The sequence below is a fragment of the Melanerpes formicivorus genome, unplaced genomic scaffold, assembly GCF_026170545.1.
Source record: "Melanerpes formicivorus ecotype bairdi unplaced genomic scaffold, bMelFor1.0.p_v2 SCAF_113, whole genome shotgun sequence".
In the NCBI taxonomy this organism is placed as follows: domain Eukaryota; kingdom Metazoa; phylum Chordata; class Aves; order Piciformes; family Picidae; genus Melanerpes; species Melanerpes formicivorus.
The window spans coordinates 625,708-642,953 of record NW_027142465.1 but is presented as its reverse complement, the minus strand read 5'-3'; the positions used below and the strand labels follow the sequence as shown (position 1 = coordinate 642,953).

At 58.8% G+C, this 17,246-nt stretch overlaps 1 protein-coding gene across 1 annotated transcript in view; it reads left to right on the top strand.

Annotated features, from left to right (window-relative positions):
- The window catches only part of MAP3K14 (mitogen-activated protein kinase kinase kinase 14), a 57,414-nt gene that overhangs the window by 23,468 nt on the left and 16,700 nt on the right, over positions 1–17,246 (top strand). The window contains exons 4-9 of the mRNA XM_068167174.1: positions 5–188; positions 7,864–7,993; positions 11,189–11,320; positions 11,754–11,858; positions 15,316–15,479; positions 16,602–16,752. Coding sequence (XP_068023275.1) covers positions 5–188; positions 7,864–7,993; positions 11,189–11,320; positions 11,754–11,858; positions 15,316–15,479; positions 16,602–16,752 — 866 coding nt within the window. The remainder of the gene's footprint in view (positions 1–4; positions 189–7,863; positions 7,994–11,188; positions 11,321–11,753; positions 11,859–15,315; positions 15,480–16,601; positions 16,753–17,246) is intronic.

The following is a 17,246-nucleotide window of genomic DNA, read 5'->3' as shown; positions in this document are numbered from 1 at the left end:
AGAGCTGCTCCTTCCCCTGCCTCACCTTCTGTTCTGCTTCCCCCTTGCAGAAGCTGAAGCCAGTGGACTATGAGTACCGGGAGGAGGTGCACTGGACCAAGTGCCACGGCTCCCTGGGCATTGGCTCCTTTGGAGAGGTGTACAAAATAGAGGACAAACAGACAGGATTTCAGTGTGCTGCCAAGAAGGTAACTGCCTGGGAGCAGGGGAGGCCTCCCTCACCCCAGCACACACAGGGAGGAGAAGTCTTCTCCCTGGTTAAGCTTGGCAGGAGAGACCTTACTGAGGTGGGGGTCAGGGTGAAGGTGCCAGGCTCTCTTTGGTGGTGCCCAGTGATAGGACAAGGAGCAACAGGGACAAGGAGGATCCACCTCAACATGAGGAGAAACTTGCCCCTGTGGGCAAGAAGGCCAATGGGCTCCTAGGGTGCATTAACCAAAGCCTGACCAGCAGGTCAGGGAAGGTTCTGCTGCTCTGCTCTGCCCCAGGGAGGACACATCTGGAGTCCTGGGTCCAGCTCTGAGCTCCTTAGCTCAAGAGGGACAGAGGACTGCTGGAGAGAGTCCAACAGAGGCCACAGAGCTGCTGAGGGGCCTGGAGCAGCTCTGTGAGCAGCAAAGGCTGAGAGCCCTGGGGCTGAGAGCCTGGAGGAGAGCAGCCCCAGAGGGGAGCTGAGCAATGCTCAGCAAGACCTAAAGGAGCTGTGGGGGGCAAGAGGCTGGGGCCAGACTCTTCTCAGTGGTGCTCAAGGACAGGCCAAGGGGGCAGGGGGCACAAACTGGCACCTAGGAGGTTCCATCTGAAGAGGAAGAGTAACTGCTTTGGTGTGAGGCTGCTGGAGGCCTGGAGCAGGCTGCCCAGAGAGGTTGTGGAGTCTCCTGGTGTGGAGACTTTAAAACCCTCCTGGATGCACTGCTGTGTGCTCTGCCCTGGGTGACCCTGCTCTGGCAGGGGGTTGGACTCAGTGATCTCTGGAGGTCCCTTCCAGCCCTAACATTCTGTGATTCCCCTTCCAGCTGCCCTGAGCTGCAGGTTCCTCACTGCACAGCTGCAGGGAAGTGTTCTCTGTGCCTGGGTCCGAGGTGCAACCTCAAGGTGATGGCATGGGGAGAAGCAGCAGATGGAGAAACCATTGTGTGTGTGTGTGTGCAGAGAGGGTCAAGTTTGGCAGCCAGAAATAGGCTCCTGTGGCCTCCTGAGTGTGCTTGAAGTGATCTGGGGTTTGGCCAAGGGAGCTGAGGCTTCAGAGGAGCTGAGAGTGTGCTGCTGGTGGCTGCGGGGGAGAGGCGGCCGTGGGAGCCGGCTGCTTATCTAACTGTCCTCATTTGGGCCATGGCTGGTGCAGGCAGTGACATGGCAGGTGTTCCTCTGCTCAGGAAGGAGTCCAGCAGGAAAGAAAAGCCCCTGTGCAGCCAGGAGGCACTCAGAGAGAGCTTTCCTCTCTTCAGGGAGCGTGGCAGGCATTGCTGGCTCCCTGTCAGCAGCTGCTTCTGTTACGCCTCACAGGATGCATCAGGTGGGAAGGGACCCTCCAAGGTCATCCTGTCCAACCCCACTGCAGTCAGCAGGGGCATCCCCAGCTAGATCAGGTTGCTCTGTTTGACCTTGAATGTCCCTAGGGATGGGGCCTCAGCTGCAGGTGCAGCCAAGGATGTGTTACTTCTCCAGCAGTTGGCTTGGCAACCTCTTGTGCACTGAGATCTTGTCCTGCGACGTGGGAAGTGAGTGGAAGCTAACTGGAGCTTGGGGCTGCTCAGGCTGGAGAAGAGGAGGCTCCCAGGAGACCTCCTTGTGGCCTTCCAGGATCTGCAGGGGGCTGCAAGAAAGCTGGGGAGGGACTTCTGAGGGTGTCAGGGAGGGATAGGACTGGGGGGGATGGAGCAGAACTTGAAGTGGGGAGATTGAGCTTGGCTGTGAGGAAGAAGTTGTTCCCCAGGAGGGTGGTGAGAGCCTGGCCCAGGCTGCCCAGGGAGGTGGTGGAAGCCTCCTGCCTGGAGGTGTTTGCAGCCAGGCTGGAGGTGGCTGTGAGCAACCTGCTGGGGTGTGAGGTGTCCCTGCCCATGGCAGGGGGTTGGAGCTGGCTGAGCCTTGAGCTCCCTCCCAAAACCCTGACAGTTCTGTGATGCTATTGACTTGTAGGCAGCCATGGGGGAAGTCAGGGGGTGGAGGCAGTGTGATAGTGCAAGATGAGAATGTGAACTGGCTTGAACTTAACACCTGAAGACCTTCATCCCCTCTGAACTGATGTTTTTCACTTTACTCCCCCAGCAAGCTTCAGCAAGTGTGTGGGAAGTGTTTGTCTGGAGTGCAAAAGTGTTCCCTGCAAAAGGAACTGGGGCTTGTGGTGCTCAGCTCAAAATGCTGGCTTCTCCCTCTTTGCCTGGGTCCCAGGGTGATGTGGTGCCTGTGGAAAGTCATAGAATGGCTTAGGTTGGAAGCCATATCAGAGATCACCAACTCCAACCCCCCTCTCATCTAGCCCAGGCTGCCCAAGGCCTCATCCAGCCTGGCCTTGGACACCTCCAGGGAGGGGGGGGACAGCCACAGGCTCCCTGGGCAGCCTGTGCCACAGTCTCACCACCCTTATACTGAAGAACTTCTCCCTCAGCTCCAGTCTAACCCTGCTCTGCCTCAGCTTCTAACCATTCCACCTGGCTCCAGACACCCTCAGGAAAGTCTCTCTGCAGCCTTCCTGCAGGATCCCTTCAGGCACTGGCAGGCAGCTCTGAGGTCCCTCTGGAGCCTTCATAGTATCCTAGGATCAGTCATGGTTGGAATGGACCACAAGGATCAGCCAGTCCCAACCCCCCTGCCATGGGCAGGGACACCCCACACTAGAGCAGCCTGGCCACAGCCTCAGCCAGCCTGGCTGCAAACACCTCCAGGGCTGGGGCCTCAATCACCTCCCTGCACAACCCATTCCAGGGCTTCACCACTCTCATGGGGAAGAACTTCCTCCTCCCCTCCAGCCTCAATCTCCCCACCTCCAGCTTCATTCCATTCCCCCTAGTCCTAGCACTCCCTGAGAGCCTGAGCAGTCCCTCCCCAGCCTTCCTGGAGGCTCCTTCAGTCTTCTGCTCTCCAGGCTGCACAACCCCAGCTCCCTCAGCCTGGGCCCACAGCAGAGCTGCTCCAGCCCTTGGATCACCTCTGTGGCCTCCTCTGGACTCTCCCCAGCAGCTCTGAGTCCTTCTGCTGCTGGGGACAGCAGAGCTGGAGGCAGGATTGGAGGTGAGGTCTGAGCAGAGCAGAGTCCAGGTGTGCAGTATCACTCCTGCCCTGCTGCCCACCCTGCTCTGGCTGCAGCCCTGCACCCAGCTGCCTGCAGGGCTGCAGGAGGCACTGCTGGCTCCTGGGGAGCTGCTCAGCACCCAACATCCCCAAGGCTATTTCTTCAGGGCTGCTGAACCCACTCTGCACCCAGCCTGGATCTGTGCCTGGGTTGGGCCTGACCCAGAGGCAGCCTGAGCTGACTTGTCCCAACTGTTTAAGCCTTTCATTTGTCAGCTCTGTCAAAGCAAACACATTTCGAGCCTGTGGAGGATGATTTCCTGCTCTGCATCCTCACTTTGTAGGTGTGGAGTCTGGTGGCAGCACCACCAGCCTGTCTTCTGACAGCCTGTATCTCCTGACATTCCCTCTGCAAGTGCAGAGCCCTGGGAGAAGCAGCTGGTACTGGTGGGTTGTCCCTTCAGGGAGGAGAAGAGGCAGTGCTGGAAAGAGAGACATGAGAGTAGGGCAGTGGTGAAGGGACTGAGCAGGCCCTCAGCCAGTTTGCTGATGACACCACCCTGGGAGGAGTGGCTGGCACCTGCCAGGCTGTGCTGGCAGTCAGACCTGGCCAGGCTGGAGAGCTGGGGGAGAGGACCTCATGAAGCTCACCAAGGGCAAGTGCAGGGTCCTGCCCCTGGGGAGGAACAATCCCTGCAGCAGGACAGGTGAGGGGGAACCTGCCAGGGAGCAGCTCCAAGGAGAAGGAGCTGGGAGAGCTGGGGGATAAGATCCACATGAGCCAGCAAGGTGCCCTGGTGGGCAAGAAGGCCAAGGGGGTCCTGGGAGGCATTAAGCAGAGTGTGGCCAGCAGGGCAAGGGAGGTTCTCCTCCCTCTCTACTTTGCCCTAGGAAGGCTGCACTTGAAGTATTGTGTCCAGCTCTGAGCTCCCCAGTTCCAGAGGGACAGGGAACTGCTGGAGAGAGCCCAGGGGAGACTCCAAGGCTGCTGAGGGGCCTGGAGCAGCTCTGTGAGGAGCAAAGGCTGAGAGCCCTGGGGCTGAGAGCCTGCAGAAGAGCAGCCCCAGAGGGCAGCTGAGCAATGCTCAGCAAGAGCTAAAGGCTGGGGGGCAAGAGGCTGGGGCCAGACTCTGCTCAGTGGTGCCCAGGGACAGCACAAGGGGCAGGGGGCACAAAGTGGAACCCAGGAGGTTCCATCTGAGCAGGAGGAGAAACTTCATTGGTGTGAGGCTGCTGGAGGCCTGGAGCAGGCTGCCCAGAGAGGTTGTGGAGTGTCCTGGTGTGGAGAGCTTCCAACCCCCCCTGGGCATTGTGCTGCTGGGCAAGCTGCTGTGGGTGCCCTGCTAGAGCAGGGGCTTGGACTGGATGAGCTCCAGAGGTCCCTTCCTACCATGCTGGGATTCAGTGAGATGCTGCTCTTTGAGCATGGCCATTCTTTTGCTCTCCTAACTACTGGAGGATTTCACAGGATGCTTCTGCAGACCAGCAGCAGATCTTTGGGGCTGTTCAGTCTGGAGAAGGGAAGACTCTGAGGTGACCTCATTGTGGCCTTCCAGGATCTGCAGGGGGCTCCAAGAAGGCTGGGGAGGGACTGCTCAGGCTCTCAGGCAGTGATAGGACTAGGGGGAATGGAATGAAGCTGGAGGTGGGGAGATTGAGGCTGGAGGGGAGGAGGAAGTTCTTCCCCATGAGAGTGGTGAAGCCCTGCAATGGGTTGTCCAGGGAGGGGGTTGAGGCCCCAGCCCTGGAGGTGTTTGCAGCCAGGCTGGCTGAGGCTGTGGCCAGGCTGATCTAGTGTGGGGTGTCCCTGCCCATGGCAGGGGGGTTGGGACTGGCTGATCCTTGTGGTCCCTTCCAACCCTGACTGATTCTATCATCTCAGAGCAGTGAGGTGCAGGCTGCACACCTCTGTGCAAGGTGCTTCACCTGACCTCAGTGAGTGCCTGGAGTTAGTGCTGCCTGCTGGGGCTGGAAGGGGACTCCCTGACCTCTCACCACTCTCCAGGCTGGTTGGAGCACCTGCTCTCCAAACTCCTGAGAGTCCCCAGAGGCAGCTCCAGCTGCACTGCTGACACTGCAGACACCTGAGACATCCCTTCCCCACCAGCCCCTTCCTGACTCATCCTTTCCTTCTGGCCTCTCTTGCTTTGTTTTGCTTGGCTGAACTCCATGAAGAGAGGGTTTCCTCTCAGCCCAAGAGATGAGAGTGGCAGCCACTGCCTGTGGCCACATTTCATCTTCCCTCCTGCTTTGGGGGTGGGGGGGAGTTTGATTTTTGCCAAGTGCTGCACAATCCTTCTCCTTCTTCTCCCATGAAAGCAGAATGCTGAAGTTCACAGTCTCACAGTGTCACTAAGGTTGGAAGAGACCTCGAGGATCATCGAGTCCAACCTATCAACACAGACCTCATGACCAGACCATGGCACCAAGTGCCACATCCAATCCCCTCTTGAACACCTCCAGGGATGGGGACTCCACCACCTCCCTGGGCAGCACATCCCAGTGGCCAATCTCTCTTGCTGGGAAGAATTTCTTCCTCACCTCCAGCCTAAACCTCCCCTGGCACAGCTTGAGACTGTGTCCTCTTGTTCTGCTGCTGCTTGCCTGGCAGAAGAGCCCAACCCCCACCTGGCTCCAACCTCCCTGCAGGGAGTTGCAGAGAGCAAGAAGGTCTCCCCTGAGCCTCCTCTTCTGCAGGCTAAGCAACCCCAGCTCCCTCAGCCTCTCCTCCCAGGGCTGTGCTCCAGACCCCTCCCCAGCTTTCTTGCCCTTCTCTGGACACCTTCCAGCAGCTCAACCTCTTTCCTAACCTGAGGAGCCCAGAGCTGGACACAGGACTCAAGGTGTGGCCTCAGCAGTGCTGAGCACAGGGCACAAGGACTTCCCTGCTCCTGCTGGCCACACTCTTCCTGCTGCAGGCCAGGAAGCCATTGGCCCTCCTGGCTGCCTGGGCACACTGCAGGCTCATGTTCAGCCTACCATCAACCAGCACCCCCAGGTCCCTTTCTGTTTGGCAGCTCTCAGCCACTCTGCCCCCAGCCTGTAGCTCTGCCTGGGGTTGCTGTGGCCAATGTGCAGATCCTGGCACTTGGATGTGTTCAATCTCCTGCTGTACTCAGAGGTCTCTGCTCACAAAGGTTGTCCTTGTCCCCTGCTGTTACACAGTGTGGCACATCCTGACCCCAGGGTGTGGAGGGAGGATTCTGGTAGGATTCACAGAATCAGCAGAGTGGCTTTGGTAGGAAAAGGCTTTTAAGATCATTGAGTCCAACCATTCTCTAACTCTGCCAAGGCTGCAGCTAAAGCTTGTCTGTGTCTTTTGAACACCTCCAGGGACAGGGATTCAAACACCTCCCTGAGCAGTGTTGAGAATCCTTTGAGTCAAGAATTTTCTGATCTCCACCCTCAGCCTCCCCTGGCACAATTTCAGCCATTTCCTCTCCTTCTGTCACCTGAGCCTAGGCAGCAGAGCCCAACCCCCACCTCACTGCAGCCTCCTCTCAGAGCTGCAGAGAGCAAGGAGGTCTCCCTCAGCCTCCTCTTCCCCAGGCTCAACCCCACCAGCTCCCTCAGCTGCTCCTCCCCAGCCCTGCTCCCCAGACCCTTCCCCAGCTCTGTTGCCCTTCCCTGGCCCTGCTCAGCCTCTCAAAGTCCTTCTTGCAGTGAGAGGCCCAAACCTGACCCCAGGATTTGAGGTGCAGCCTCCCCAGTGCCCAGCCCAGGGGCACAGTCCCTGCCCTGCCCCTGCTGCCCACAGCATTGCTGCTCCAGCCCAGGCTGCTGGAGGCCTTCTTGGCCCCCTGGGCACTGCTGCCTCAGCTCCAGCTGCTGGCACCCAGCACCCCCAGGGCCTTTCCTGCTGGGCACTTCCCATCCCCTCTGCCCCCTGCCTGGAGCCTCCCTGGGGCTGTTGTGACCCAGCTGCAGCCCCCAGCCCTTGGCCTTGTTGCAGTCTGCCCCAGGCACAGGTGGGTGGAAGATGCTCAGGCCTGAGGAGCCTGGTGAAAGGCAGAGCAGCTCCTGTCTGGCTCAGCCATGGGTGAGGACTGAGGCTTTCTAACCAGAGCTGTCTGCAGGGCAGCTTTGAGGGCACACTCTGCAAGCCAATCCCTCTCTCCAGCTGCTGGCACCCAGCACTCCCAGGGCCTTTCCTGCTGGGCACTTCCCATTCCCTCTGCCCCCAGCCTGGAGCCTCCCTGAGGCTGTTGTGACCCAGCTGCAGCCCCCAGCCCTTGGCCTTGTTGAACCTGCTGATCACTGCTCTTCCCCCTGCTGGTTTCCACACTCTGATGCTGGGGATCAAATCTACAGGCTATAGCATTTCCAGTCCCCACAACAAACAGTTGCAGACTGAGTTTAGCTCCAGCTGGCTTCTCCCATCCAGCAGCTTTAGGCCTTCAGTACAAGAATTCCAGCTGAGAATCAAAACCTTCAGCTTGGAGCTGGGGCTGCAGGCACTGCTCAGGCACAGGTCTGCAAGTGGCTGGGTTGGGAGAGCTTTTCTGCTGGGCAGTTTCCAGCCACTCTGCCCCCCCAGCCTGGAGCCTTCCTGGGGCTGTTGTGACCCAGCTGCAGGCCCCAGCCCTGGGCCTTGCCCCCCAGCCCCTGCTGAGTGCTTCTCTGTTTCCCTAGGTGCAAGTGGAACACTTCCGTGCCGAGGAGCTCACCACCTGCGCCGCCCTCACCAGTCCCAGGGTTGTGCCCCTCTATGGAGCTGTGAAGGAAGGACCTTGGGTGACCATCTTCATGAAGCTGATGGAGGGTGAGGAGATGGGCAGCCACAGCACCACTGGCCCTGAGGGATGCAGTGGGCATTGGCCTCCTCTTCCTCCTGCCCTGCTTTTCCAGCTGTTCGTCCTATGGTGTTTCCGGAATGTTCCCAGTGGTACCTGCTGGGGGGAGAGGGCTGGGTGTGGGCAGCCCTGCTGCTGGGTAGGGTAGGGTAGGGTAGGGTAGGGTAGGGTAGGGTAGGGTAGGGTAGGGTAGGGTAGAATAGAATAGGGTAGGGTAGGGTAGGGTGGAGTAGGGTGGGGGGGGAGTAGAATAGAGTAGAGTAGGGTAGGGTAGGGTAGGGTAGGGGGGAGTAGAATAGGGTAGGGTAGGGTAGGGTAGGGGGAGTAGAACAGGGTAGGGTAGGGTAAGGGGGAGTAGAACAGGGTAGGGTAGGGGGGGAGTAGAATAGAGTAGAGTAGGGTAAGGGGGAGTAGAACAGGGTAGGGTAGGGTAAGGGGGAGTAGAACAGGCTAGGGTAGGGTAAGGGGGAGTAGAACAGGGTAGGGTAGGGTAGGGGGGAGTAGAATAGAGTAGAGTAGGGTAAGGGGGAGTAGAACAGGGTAGGGTAAGGGGGAGTAGAACAGGCTAGGGTAGGGTAAGGGGGAGTAGAACAGGGTAGGGTAGGGTAAGGGGGAGTAGAAAAGGGTAGGGTAGGGTAGGGGGGAGTAGAATAAGGTAGAGTAGAGTAGGGTAGGGAGTAGAATAGGGTAGGGTAGAGTAGGGTGGGGGGAGTAGAATAGGGTAGGGTAGGGTAGGGTAGGGTAGGGTAGGGTAGGGTAGGGTAGGGGGGAGTAGAATAGGGTAGGGTAGAGTAGGGTAGAGGGGAGTAGAATAGGGTAGAGTAGGGTGGGGGGAGTAGGGTAGGGTAGGGTAGGGTAGGGTAGGGTAGGGGAGAGTAGAATAGGGTAGGGTGGGGTGGAGTAGGGTAAGGTAGAGTAGGGTAGGTTGGAGTAGAATAGGGTAGGGTGGAGTAAGGTAGGATAGGATAGGATAGGATAGGATAGGATAGGATAGGATAGGATAGGATAGGATAGGATAGGATAGGGTAGGGTAGGGTAGGGTAGGGTGGAATGGAATGGAATGGAATGGAATGGAATGGAATGGAATGGAATGGAATGGAATGGAATGGAATGGAATGGGCCAGACCAGACCAGGTTGGAAAAGACCTCAGTGATCATCAAGTCCAACCAGTCACCCAACACCTCCTGACTAACTCAACCATGGCACCAAGGGCCTCATCCAGGCTCTCCCTAAACACCTCCAGGGCTGGGGACTCCACCACCTCCCTGGGCAGCACACTCCAGTGCAGCAGTGGGCCTGCTTGGGGGCAGGTCACACCTCCAGTCCTGCCTCACTCCAGTTGCAGCCCCTCACTCAAGCACAGCCCCAGCTGTCTTTGCTCTCATGCTCATCTGCACAGCACCATGGGCAGTGTGCTGTGCTGGGGCAGGGCACACTGGCTCAGCAGACCTGGCTGCTTCCATTGCCTGCTGCTCCTTTTCCCAGGCAGGGCCATGGGAAGCACAGCCTGTGAAGGGTCACACTGGGGGTGAGCAAGCTGGCATGGGCACAGAGGAGTACTTCTGACAGCAAGCACCATCCCAGGATCCCAGAATGGGTTGGGTTGGAAGGGACCTCAAGGCTCATCCAGCTCCAACCTCCTGCCATGGGCAGGGACACCTCCCCCCAGCCCAGCTTGCTCAAGGCCTCATCCAGCCTGGCCTTTAGTATGTTAGGGGTTGGAAGGGACCTCTGGAGATCATTCAGTCCAAACCCCCCCTGCCAGAGCAGGTTCACCCAGGCCAGGGCACACAGGAGCACATCCAGGTGGGGTTTGAAAGCCTCCAGAGCAGGAGACTCCACAACCTCTCTGGGCAGCCTGCCCCAGGCCTCCAGCAGCCTCACACCAAAGAAGTTTCTCCTCCTGTTGAGGTGGAGCCTCCTGGGTGCCAGCTTGTCCCTGTTGTTTCTTGTGCTATCACAGCACACCTCTGAAAAGCTCCTGGCCCCTTCCTGCCTCCCACCCCTCAGCTATTGATAGACATTGATCAGATCCCTCTCAGCCTTCTCTTCTCCAGCCTGAACAGCCCCAGGGCTCTCAGCAGGGATGCTCCAGTCCCTTCAGCATCCTCACAGCCTCTGTTGGACTCTCTCCAGCAGTTCCCTGTCCCTCTGGAGCTGAGGAGCCCAGCAGTGGACACACCACTCCAGGTGTGGTCTCAGCAGGGCAGAGCAGAGGGGGAGGAGAACTTCCCAAGACTTGCTGGCCACACTTTGGATGCACCCCAGGAGACCATTTGCCTTCTTGGCCACATCCACTGCTGCCCCATGGCTAAGTTGCTGTCCAACAGGACTCCATGGAGCTGCTCTCCAGCTGCTCAGCCTCCCAGCTGCACTGGTGCCTGGTGCTGCTCCTCCCCAGGTGCAGGGCTCTGCATTTGTCCTTATTGAGGTTGCCCTTTGCCCAGCTCTTCAGCCTGGCCAGATCCCCTTGGAGGCCAGCTGACCCTGACAGGTGCCAGCCACCCCTCTTGCTTGGTGGCATCAGCAGAGTTGCTGAGGGTAGGCTCAGTCCCCTTCTCCAGGTCAGTGATGAAGATCCTGAACAACACTGGAGCCAGTCCTGGTCCCTGGGGAGCCCCCCTGGGCACAGGCCTCCAGCTGGACTCTGCACCACTGATCACAACCCCCAGAGCTCTGGTGCTGAGCCAGTTTCCAGCCCCCCTCATGGCCCAGTCACCTACCCCACTTCTCTTGAGGTCACCCATGAGGGTGCTGTGCCTTGAGCACCTCCAGGCAGGGGACATCCACAGCCTCCCTGGGCAATCTGTATCTCCCCACCCTCACTCTGACTATTTCTACCTCCTCTCCAGTCTCAGCCTCCCCTCTCCCAGCTCAAAGCCATTCTTCCTCAGCCTGGCTCTCCCAGCCTTTGCCCAAAGTCCCTCCCCAGCTTTCCTGGAGGCCCCTTTCAGGTACTAAGCCAAAAGCTTGATGAGCAAGCCCAGAGTGTGTGGGCAGGAAGAAATCTGGGAATAAACCCCAGGAGCAGATCCAAGTGTGGGAGATCAGAGCTGTCAGGCCTGGCACTCCTCATCTCCTCACCAGAACCAAGGAGGAGTGCTGGTGGTGCTGGGAAGAGGGCAAGGCTGAGCTAACCTGGGCTCTCTGGCTTCCTTTCTAGGTGGCTCATTAGGACAACTGATCAAACAGAGTGGCTGCCTGCCAGAGGACAGAGCCCTCAGTTACCTGGGCCAGGCACTGGAGGGCTTGGAGTATCTTCATGCTCAAAACATCCTCCATGGAGATGTAAAAGGTGGGATGGTGCCTGGGGTGCTGCCTTCCTCCCTTCCTCTTACAAGAAGCAGACTGCTGGCAGGTTCCTGAGGGGCAGGAGGTTATTTGCCTGGGTTCCAGCCCCACATTTGAGACTGGAGCTTGGCTGGGTGCTGACCAGCTGGGCACCCTGTGTCTGCCAGCCCTGGCCCTGCCATCCAGTGCCTCTGACAAGCTGCTTGCCCAGGCTGCCCCCGCTCCGGGCTGCTGAGGTCTGCAGGGCAGGCAGCTGGCAGCTGCTGAGGAGAGAGAGAGAACTCTGGTTGTGTGCTTGCTTGCACCAGTGATGCTCCAGAGGAGAGGCAGCCCTTGGGCTGGGCTCTGGCAGGTTGCAGTCCTCTGGGCTTTGGGCTCTGGGTGCACCTCAGAGGCCAGAGCACAGGGGAGTCTGACGGCGAGCTTCTCGTTGGCAGCGGAGAACGTGCTGCTCTCTGACGATGGAAGCAGAGCTCTGCTGTGTGACTTTGGCCACTCTGCTCACCTCCACCCTGATGGCCTGGGGAAGTGCTTGGTCACAGGTAAGGATTCCTCAAGAGCTCTCCTGCTGCCCCAGGCTGGGATGGCTCCTGCTTGGCAGGTGGCTGTGTTTGCCAGGCTGGCTCTTGCTCCTGGTGTCGCTTCTGTTGCTGTTCCTGAGCTGTGGCCCCTGACAGCTGCAGGGAGCTCAAGGGTGGCAGCTGGTCCTCATCTCCCAGTCTGGGGCAAGAGGCACAGAATCACAGAATGCTTTGGGTTGGAAGGGATCTTAAAGCTCATCCAGTTCCAACCCCCTGCCATGGGCAGGGACACCTCCCCCCAGCCCAGCTTGCCCAAGGCCTCATCCAGCCTGGCCCTGAACACCTCCAGGGAGGGGACAGCCACAGCCTCTCTGGGCAGCCTGTGCCAGTGTCCCCCCAGCCTCACTGTCAAGAATTTCTTCCTTATATCTGATCTAACCCTCCCCTTTTCCAGTTCAGACTTCATTCCCTCACCCTTCATTCCATCACTGCACTCCCTGAAGCAAAGTCCATCTCCAGCCTTCCTGCAGGCCTCTCTGTGGAGTACAGAAAGGTCTCCCTGGAGCCTTCTATTCTCCAGACTCAACAACCCCAACTCCCTCAGCCTGGCCTCACAGCAGAGGGCTGCCAGCCCTGGCATCATTGCTGTGGCCTCCTCTGGGACCTGCTTGAGCAGTTCTGCATCTCTCTTTAGGAGCAGATGTCTAGGAAAGGTTGGTTCACCTCCCTGTGCTCCATGGTTCCATGCATCCCAACCTGCCCCAGTGTCTCACTACCCTGACTGGAAAGGATCAGAGAATGTCTCAGGTTGGAAGGGACCTTAGAGATCATCAACTCCAACTTCCCACCTTGCATTTTGACTTGGCTGCTCAAGGCCTCATCCTGCTTGGCTTTGAACACCCCCAGGGAGGAAGCATCCACATTCTCCTTGAGCAGCCTGTTCCAGAGTCTCACCACTCTGCTCCTGAAGGACTTCTTCCTAAGAAGAAGTTCCAGAGGAGGGCCCCAGGAAGGCCCAGAGAAGGGCCCCGAGGAGGAGCAGAGGGCTGGAGCTGCTCTGCTGTGAGCACAGCCTGAGGGAGTTGGGGTTGTGCAGGCTGGAGAGGAGAAGGCTCCCAGGAGACCTCATTGTGGCCTTGCAGGATCTGCAGGGGGCTCCAGGAAAGCTGGGGAGGGACTTTGAAGGGTGTCAGGGAGGGATAGGGGTCAGGAACACCTCTGAGGGGGGCAGGAATCAGGCCTGGGCCAGGGAGCCAGCAATGGGCACTGGCAGCCCAGAAGGCCAAGGGCAGCTCAGCTGCCAGTGCTGCCAGTGCCCATTGCCAGAGGTGGAGGGAGAGGATCCTGCCCCTCTGCTCTGGGCTGTCAGGGAGGGACAGGACTGGGGGGGTGTGGAGCAGAGCTGGAAGTGGGGAGATTGAGATTGGCTGTGAGGAAGAAGTTGTTCCCCAGGAGGGTGGTGAGAGCCTGGCACAGGATGCCCAGGGAGGTGGTGGAAGCCTCCTGCCTGGAGGTGTTTGCAGCCAGGCTGGAGGTGGCTGTGAGCAACCTGCTGTGGTGTGAGGTGTCCCTGCCCATGGCAGAGGGTTGGAGCTGGCTGAGCCTTGAGCTCCCTTCCAGCCCTGACAGCTGTGTGAGTCTAAGATCCAGTCTAAACCTACTCTCCCTCAGTTTTAAACCATTTCTTTCTAGTAATTCAGGTCAGGATGATGGCAAGGTTCAGGCTTGTGCCCCTGCAAGGATCCCCAGCAGAAGTGCCAAGCCTGACCCTGGCTTGCTTTGTGACCTCACTGCACAGCTGGGACAGAATCCTCACCTCCACCAAAGCAAAATTGCTCCCTGGCTTTTGGGCAGCTGCTGAGAGAGAAGGCTGTGCTTTGGACCACCAAGCTCAGGTGGAGAGGCTCAGGGTTTGCCTCCCAGATTTGCTGGAAGCAGGAGCTGGTAGCTGCTCCATGTGTGAGGGATGAGGCTGAGGAGGAGATGGAGCCTTAGAACAGCTTCTGAGAGCTGGGGATTGGGTTAAGGTGACTTGGTCCTCACTTTAACTGCAAAGACAAACAGCAGGGAAGTCCTTGTGCCCTGTGCTCAGCACTGCTGAGGCCACACCTGGAGTCCTGTGTCCAGTTCTAGGCTCCTCAGGTTAGGAAAGAGGTTGAGCTGCTGGAAGGTGTCCAGAGAAGGGCAAGAAAGCTGGGGAGGGGTCTGGAGCACAGCCCTGGGAGGAGAGGCTGAGGGAGCTGGGGTTGCTTAGCCTGGAGAAGAGGAGGCTCAGGGGAGACCTTCTTGCTCTCTGCAACTCCCTGCAGGGAGGTTGGAGCCAGGTGGGGGTTGGTCTCTTCTGCCAGGCAAGCAGCAGCAGAACAAGAGGACACAGTCTCAAGCTGTGCCAGGGGAGGTTCAGGCTGGAGGTGAGGAAGAAATTCTTCCCAGCAAGAGAGATTGGCCATTGGGATGTGCTGCCCAGGGAGGTGGTGGAGTCCCCATCCCTGGAGGTGTTCAAGAGGGGATTGGTGTGGCACTTGGAGCCATGGTTTAGCTGTCAGGAGGTGCTTGGTGTTAGGTCATAGCTTGGACTTGATGATCTCTGAGGTCTTTTCCAAGCTGACTGATTGTGTGATTGTGTGACAAGGAGGCTGCCTTGGCCTCCCCAGCACATGGGGTCAGCTGTGCAGTGAGCTCTCCTTTGAATGAGGTTTAACAAGACCAAGGGCAGGGTCCTGCAGCTGGCTGGAGGCAATCCCAGGCACAAACCCAGGCTGGGCAGGGACTGGCTGGAAAGCAGCCCTGAAGAGAGAGCCTTGGGGGTGCTGGGGGAGGAGAAGCTCAGCAGGAGCTCTCAGTGTGCACTTGCAGCCCAGAAAGCCAAGCAGAGCCTGGGCTGCAGCAGGAGAAGTGTGGCCAGCAGGGCAAGGGAGGTGATTCTCCCCCTCTGCTCAGCTCTGGGGAGACCCCACCTGGAGTCCTGCCTCCAGCTCTGGAGCCCCTATGACAAGAGGGATGTGGAGGTGCTGGAAGGTGTCCAGAGCAGGGCCAGGAGGAGGAGCAGAGGGCTGGAGCTGCTCTGCTGTGAGGACAGACTGAAGGAGTTGGGGCTGTTCAGTGTGGAGAAGAGAAGGCTCTGAGGTGACCTCATTGTGGCCTTCCAGGATCTGCAGGGGGCTCCAAGAAGGCTGGGGAGGGACTGCTCAGGCTCTCAGGCAGTGATAGGACTAGGGGGAATGGAATGAAGCTGGAGGTGGGGAGATTGAGGCTGGAGGGGAGGAGGAAGTTCTTCCCCAGGAGAGTGGTGAAGCCCTGGACTGGGTTGTGCAGGGAGGTGGTTGAGGCCCCAGCCCTGGAGGTGTTTAAGGCCAGGCTGGCTGAGGCTCTGGCCAGGCTGATCTAGTGTGGGGTGTCCCTGCCCATGGCAGGGGGGTTGGGACTGGCTGATCCTTGTGGTCCCTTCCAACCCTGACTGCTCTATGAATGGTTGCAGGGAACTATGTGCCTGGCACGGAGACTCACATGGCGCCGGAGGTGGTGATGGGCAAGCGCTGCGACTCCAAGGTGGACATCTGGAGCAGCTGCTGTATGATGCTTCACATGCTCAATGGCTGCCACCCTTGGACCCAGTATTACAATCACCCACTGTGCCTCAAGGTGAGTGAGCCAGGGAGAGCAACCTCAGCCTGCAGCATCCCAGTGCAGAGAGGGCTTCGGGAGGGCAGGCTGGGAGCAGCTGGGAGTCTGGGATGATCTGAGAGGCATGGAATGGTTTGGGTGGGAAGGGACCTTTGGAGCCCATCCAGACCAACCCCCCTGCAGCCAGCAGGGACAGCCCCAGCCAGGGCAGGCTGCTCACAGCCCCAACCAACCTCCCCTGCAGTGCTGCCAGGCATGGGGCAGCTCCCAGCTCTCTGGGCAGCCTGGGCCAGGCTCTCCCCACCCTCACTGCCAAACATTTCTCCTTCTCTCCACTCTCAAGCTCCCTCTTGCCCTTTCCAACCCTCCCCCCTTGGCCTGTCCCATCAGGCCCTGCTCAAAGCTCTGTCCCCAGCTCTCTGCTGGGCCCTTGAAGCACTGCAAGGCCACCAGAAGCTCTCCCTGGAGCCTTCTCCTCTGCAGGCTGCCCAAGGCCAACTCTCTCAGGCTGGCTCCCAGCAGAGGGCTTCCAGCCCTGCCAGCACTGCTGTGGCCTCCTCTGGCCCTGCTCCCCCAGCTCCCTGTCTGTGCTGAGGGCTCCAGAGCTGCCCCAGCACTGCAGGGGAGGTCTCAGCAGGGCACAGCAGAGGGCAGAATCCCCTCCCTGCCCCTGCTGCCCACCCTGCTGGGGCTCAGCCCAGGCCAGGCTGGGGCTGGCAGTGCCTGGTGCCAGCTCCTGTCCAGCTTTTCCTCCACCAGCTTCCCCAAGCCCTTCTCCACAGGGCTGCTCTCCAGCCCTTCATCCCTCAGCCTGGGCTAATACCAGGGGTTGCCTGGACGCAGGACCTTGCAGAGGGCCTTGCTGAAGCTGCTGGGCCTCACATGGTGTCAGCTCACCAAGCTTTGCTTTGGGCACTGCTCCTCCCTTACACCTCTCACACTGCTGTGGTTCACATCTGAGGGCTGTTCCTGTTGTGCCCTGCTCAGGAGTTGATGGTGACTTTTCCAGCCAGTGCTGAAGTGCCTGCCCAGCTCTCTCATCTCAGGCTGCCATTTCAGTTGGAGACTCTCAGGGTGGGAAGAACCTTTCTGAACTCAAACCTCTGCTCTAACCTCTTTCACTTCCTGTTTGTTACACAGATAGCTAAAGAGCCACCTCCTCTGAGGGAAATTCCACCTTCCTGCAACCCTCTCACTGCTGAGGTTATCAAAATGGGGCTGGAGAAGGAGCCTGTGCAGAGAGCCTCAGCCTCAGAGCTCAAAACCAAGGCCAGTGTCGCGCTGGAAGAAGGTAGAGTTGACCTCTCCCTGAAGTTTCTGCCCTGCACTGGTGAAGTGCTCAGCTGCTGGCTGTGCCCAAGGGGTCCTGGGGGCAAGATCCCTGTGGTTTGCTGCTCAGCACAGCACCATCAGGCTGTACTGTGATAACCTGTGCAGGCTGCAGCTTGGATGGCTGCTTTGGGGTTGGTAGCTCTTGGCTGGGCTGATGACTTCAGCCCACAGCTGGCTGCTGCTCACCCAGCTAAAGGACAGTTCCCTGTGTGCCTCACCTGTTCCCTCTGCCCTCTCCACCTGGAGGAGACAATGTTGAGCTTTACTTGGGTTTCCTGAGGCTGTTTGCTGTGGCTGGGCTCAGCCAAAGTCTCAGCAGCATCACAGAATCACCAAGGTTGGAAGAGACTTCAAAGATCATCAAGCCCAACCTGTCATAGTATCATAGTGTCCTAGGATCAGTCAGGGTTGGAAGGGACCACAAGGATCAGCCAGTGCCAACCCCCCTGCCAT